The sequence below is a fragment of the Coregonus lavaretus genome (genome assembly GCF_964263955.1).
Source record: "Coregonus lavaretus genome assembly, chromosome: 13".
NCBI lineage: Eukaryota > Metazoa > Chordata > Actinopteri > Salmoniformes > Salmonidae > Coregonus > Coregonus lavaretus.
Window position 1 is genome coordinate 23,165,177 of NC_140000.1, and position 5,743 is coordinate 23,170,919.

At 42.9% G+C, this 5,743-nt stretch overlaps 1 protein-coding gene across 1 annotated transcript; it reads right to left on the minus strand.

The window, feature by feature from the left end:
• Positions 1 to 3,081: 3,081 nt before the first annotated feature.
• LOC311140377 (bolA-like protein 1) lies at positions 3,082 to 4,704 on the minus strand. The gene is made up of 2 exons (XM_084175407.1): positions 4,644 to 4,704; positions 3,082 to 4,150 (listed from the first exon to the last, which is right to left on the minus strand). Exon 2 carries the CDS (start codon positions 4,113 to 4,115, stop codon positions 3,663 to 3,665), a length of 453 nt encoding a protein of 150 aa, XP_084031533.1. The 5' UTR covers positions 4,116 to 4,150; positions 4,644 to 4,704; the 3' UTR covers positions 3,082 to 3,662.
• Between the last annotated feature and the right edge of the window lie 1,039 nt (positions 4,705 to 5,743).

Sequence of the window (5,743 nt, forward strand, 5' to 3'; positions counted from 1 at the left end):
GTGACACCTGGTTTCTCCCAGAGCCCACCTGTGTGGACTTTTCTCTTAATCCCTGCAGCCCTTTTACTCTGCTTTGAATACTTAGACTACTGAGTGTAACTAATTCTCCCACACAAGGATATTGTCTTCCCCTATCTCTTCTTTGTCCTTCTCTTTCAAGCCGCCCATTCACTGAATTCATTAGTAGGCAGTGTTGTGCGAGAGAGAGAAAAACTTTCCAATTAAAGGACTTAATAGGCTATTACCGTCATCTTAAATCCAACACTTGTTTTTTCTCACATTGTGAAACCAGATAATGATTATTTATCAGATCAGTGTGAGCTTTTAAAACCCTTTCTGAAGTTTCTAACTTGTAATTAGTGTTTTGAATGTGATGTATTCCCTATTTTGACCCATGAGTGTACTGTGAAGACATGCCAAAGTATTTTTTAAATGCAAAATTGTATAATAAAGCTAGTACAAATCATCCCGTGTAATAGTCATGGGTCTTTGTAACATTTCCTACAATAAAAAATGTGTAATGTGTAACACCCCCAGTTTTATCATTCAAAACGTACATTTAACGATTGTTGTTATTAGTGGGGTTTAATTAAATGTGTTTAACAGGCTCTTTTCCCTCCACACACATGCTGCACAGACACTGCAGCTGACCAGGGGGGCTGTGGAGGCAGATAGTCCCCTGGGATGGTCAAGCAGGCCCCGGCAGGGCCTTTTCTCAGAGTAGACACCCATTTGGTGCCTCCCTCCCTCCTCTCCTCGAGCCCCCCTGACCGCCAACCTGGAGGGGTCAGCTGTGCAAAAGGAGCCCTGGTCTGGAGCCGGGAGCGTAAATCAGGGGCCATCGCGGGAACCCTGCCTTGCCCAGGGTCCCAGCCCGGCCTGGCACCATCACTCCTGGCTCTGACGTAGAGCAGGCTACCACTGAGGTGGGTTCCCACTGACAGATCACCCAGACCGGGACACGTGGGCAACCCCTGGATTATCCATCATTACATTTACATTTACATCATTTAGCAGACGCTTTTATCCAGAGCGACTTACAGTTAGTGCAGACATTATTTTTTTATTTTTCATACTGGCCCCCCGTGGGAATCAAACCCACAACCCTGGCGTTGCAAACGCCATGCTCTACCAACTGAGCTACATCCCTGCTGGCCATTCCCTCCCCTACCCTGGACGACACTGGGCCAATTATGCGCCGCCCCATGGGTCTCCTGGTCGCGGCCGACTACGACAGAGCCTGGATTCGAACCAGGATCTCTAGTGGCACAGCTAGCACTGCGATGCAGTGCCTTAGACCACTGCGCCACTCGGGAGGTAATCATCATCACCAGGGACCAGCCAGAAGGAAAGCAGCCTATCTACCAAGGTTGGCTGTAATTTGTTTTAGTTTTTAATATTGTCCATCCAGGAATTTAATTTCCATTCAGTTCATGAATTAAAGATACCACATTATCTGTCAACATTATTTATACTTTTAAATGAATACATTTCAACATATTACCAATTGAAAAGTAATTGACCCTAACCCATGCTACCTATACACCGTCACAATTTTCTGATTGAGTTGTGAACTAGCAGTTAAATAAACTCTGACATGAACTCTAATCTCATAACAACTCATGACGGATATCAACCAATCAACTTCGTCATTTTTGTTGCAACAGCATTATGCTATGCTGGTTTAAAATGGATGACGTGTCCTCCTCACCACTCCCTCATAACAGCACCTGGAATTGTGACAGGTAAATCTAATTTGCAGAGACAAGTCTTTGCTTCCCAAGGCAGTAGACTTTATTGCAATTGCCTTCACCCTTCGCTTTTTGCCCGTGTAGTAGTTTACCTCTCCCCCTAAGGCCTGACTCTAATAGACAGGGTCATAAAATGGTTGTGTGACTGTTTTCCTTTTTCAAACCAGTGACACCAGTTGTTCACCTTCCTCACAGGGCCTTTTGTAAGGCCTGACAGGTCGTCTATTCCAGACAGGGACGTTTGTAGAAGTCAGCCTTGAGTTGACTCCACATTCAATAAGGACCATCTTTATGAGCTTTTCAACACTTAAAAAATGTATGGGAAAAATGGCCGCTTGGATGGTTGTTTTGGCTCTGTTGAATATTGTTGATTTAGTTGCATATTTTAAAGTTATCCGGTTTGTTGATGTACTGAAATATTTCAATGAGACCTCCTAAAACATTAAAATGTTTATTAATTTATCGGATAAACAACACATTAAGAAAATATGGTTGTTCGCTGTTTGTTTAAGCTATCACCAACAATGTTTTTCGTGCCATTACTCTTACATGTTTTTGTAATAACAGATATTTTGGCAGGTCCTGGGGTTGAGGGTAGGACAAGAGGACCTTCACGGTGACACATACAGCCGAGATAGAAATAGAAACACACGGCCATGATGGGGTTAGGACATGTCATTCTGAGAACCACTATCTTTCACCCTGTCTTCTGGCCCTAAGCCATCCACAATAATTTGAAAATACTAAAATTGTGGAATATAAAGTTTTGGTTAATAGAGGTGGTCAAACTCGATTGTCTTAACTCACATACAGGGTGTATCAGAGTTCACATACTTCCTTACCAATTTGACTTATTTGCCTGTCTTTTCTAATTATTGTGGATGGCTTAGGGCCAGAAGACAGGGTGAAAGATGGTGGTTCTCAGAATAACATGTCCTAACCCCATCATGGCCGTGTGTTTCTAAGACAATCGAGTTTGACCACCTCTATTAACCAACACTTTATATTCCACAATTAGTGATTATCCCCTGTTGCTTTAACAACATTTTATGGTGAAAAATGTAATAAAAAGTATTATGGGATTTAAGAATTACTGTATTTAAGAATTGATGAAAGGCAGTGTCATAATTAAATAATGAAGCCATGTGTCATCATTCTGTCAACCCTGTACTTCACATCAACATAACATTTGCACATACTGCCCTCATGTGGTAACATTAGTACTACATTTAGTGTTCCATTTCAAAATCATAACACAGCAGGTTTTTAAACCTATGTTGCAGATGTGTATTCAAAGGTAGCATGCAAAACAAAAACATTACATGCAACATTTCATCAAATTTGTATTTTTATTAACAGACACCCAAGCCTTTTGGGGGAAATAATGCAAACCACAAAACCGCCACAATGCACCTGAGAAAACATGTTCTTTATTCTGTCCAGACTTCATGTACTTTTCCCTCACATACAATATATTTTATTTTCAGACAAAACAGACACACTCCATCACTTGTCGTATCATATAGTTCAATGTACCATATACTACTGAACTACAAGATCTTGATGCATTCTAGTGATGGCCACTAAATGCAAGAGTCTAATATAAAACCCAACTCTTCTTGAATTCAACTGCCAAGAGACCAAAGTGATGCTGCTCATTTAGAAACAACCTCTCAAGCAGTACTGAAATGATATCACACTAGTTTACATCAATGTTTATTGACATCCTCTTCAACTGCATCCTGAATGTCCAGGCATATGGGGCGTGCAGGCTTTTGTTCCAGACTTGATTAAACTAATCAAGGTCTTGAACAGACAATACATTTTAATAGATGAGTTAGTGCTGGAACCAAAGCCTGCACAGGCTGTTGCTCTCTAGAACCAGGGCTGATGACTGCTGAGTTTGGCTGGTCAGTCCTGTCCTGCCTTGAGTTTCTCCTCCACCGTGTGGTCCCCCTTGGATCCTCCCATGCAGGGTGGGCTCTTGGCTATACTGGGGTTGCTGCCCCACTGCTGGGGCGTCTTGGCCTGGATGGCCAGCGCGTGGACACAGGTCTTCAGCTCCTCGGCTAGGGTCTCGTTGACAAGGCGGTGGCGCTGTAGCAGGGAGAGGCCTTCGAAGCGTGGGCTGACCACTAGGACTCGGAAGTGGGACTCGGACCCAGGGGGCACAGCATGCATGTGGCTCTCGTTCTGGACTTCCAGGTGTTCTGGCTCCAGCTGCTGGGTGAGCTTGGTCCGTATGGCCCCCTCCACTGGCCGGTTGGGATCAGGAGCCATGTGGGGTCTGAAGTGAGCTAAGGGCCTGGTGAAGGCGAGGTTGGTGGAGATGGGACGGGCACAGCGGAGAACACTGGGCAGCATTCAGAGGACTGGGGCAGGCGACGACTATAGACAGCCTGCAGAGAAAAAGTGGTCTGGTGGTCTCTCTTCAGGGTCAGAAGTTACACTTTGAAAAAAAAGGTGCTATCTAGAACCTAAAAGGGTTATTTGGCTGTCCCCTCTGTGGAAAGGGTTCTACATGGAACCCACAAGGGTTCTACCTGGAACCAAAAAGGGCTCTACTTGGAACCAAAAAGGGTTCTCCTTCTTTCTAAGTGTAGCTAGCTTTACATAGCTACAGTATCTGTTATCTATAGCTACAACATCTAACTATGTTCTTTAGATACATGAAAATGCAATGCTGCCCAATGACGTGTGCTAATTTCCTTCACACGAAACTAGCTAGCTAGCTACCGTTATCTAACTGGCTAGCTACTTGCAGTAACCACAGCCATATTGACTGCATTTAGTAACCTCAAATAGTACCTTAGCTAGTTTGGGTTGTTATTAATGAATTAGCAAAGCTGTAATAACCCAAAGTGCGTCGTAATACATGTATTAGCTACCTACCTTTTCACAGTGTCCTCAGTTGAAGCTACGTTATCCAACGTATTCAGGAAGTACTGCCTGGATTGGACTGTCTGGGACTTGTCGTCTTTGTTTGAATTGTAGTCTTTGCAGACGGCCTGGGACTCGTATTTGCAGTAAATTGTAGTCTTTGTAGGCTAGTAAATCTAGTGCTGGAGGTTTGTCTTTGTAGGCTAGTAAATCTAGCGCTGGTGGAGGTTTGTTGTAGAGTTACTTTTTCTAAATTAGCTATCATGCCTGTTGGTGAAATTATTGTAATGACCTGACTAGATCATAAAATAACAACTGTCCAGACAGAGGATTGAGTTTACGAATGGACGGTTTATTAAACCAACTTTACACAGGCTACTGTTTGGCCGTAGCCCACGCCAAATAAATGAAAGATAATCCACAAGCCAATCGTGACCTTCTCTTGTGAAGCCCAGACGTAAAAGAGAGAGAACAAAGGCTAAACCTGGTCTTAACTTCCAATGCTCCATCCCCCTGCCCAACCCTCCTCCACGCCATTCCGCCAACCGCCAGAATGCCCGGCATCAGAACATTCCAGGCATTCCCGTGATTGGCAGATAGCAGGTTGATTGACATGTCGGACCCCGCGAACACTGGGTACTGGTAGGTACAACACAACCATCTACTAGCCTAACACATAACACACAGCTGTCTGTGCGGGTCGCTACATTATGTTGAATTTACATCTGTGCCCAGTGGGATGCTGTTCTGACCCCTAGGCACAGAAGTCAAGAAATCAATTAGATCATTGATGATCAATTCGGTAAATTAAATAATTACAAGGGTTTCATCATTAGGACAGTAGTTTATTTTTCTTTGCTATCCACTGCAGTTCTGAAAAGGTCAATTGCACAACAGTACAAACCTCATCATAAATAAACAATGACAAAAGATAAGAAAAAATCTCACACACAAACTTTATAACAGAATCATGACATTGTAATATTTAAGTATTCTTCATAACCAGTAGTATTTATTTTTATGTTTTTACTTATATTCCATTCTCATTTACAAAATACACAAAATCAAAGACAACATACAATAGTATTCTGTCATTTACACTTCAGTTTTTT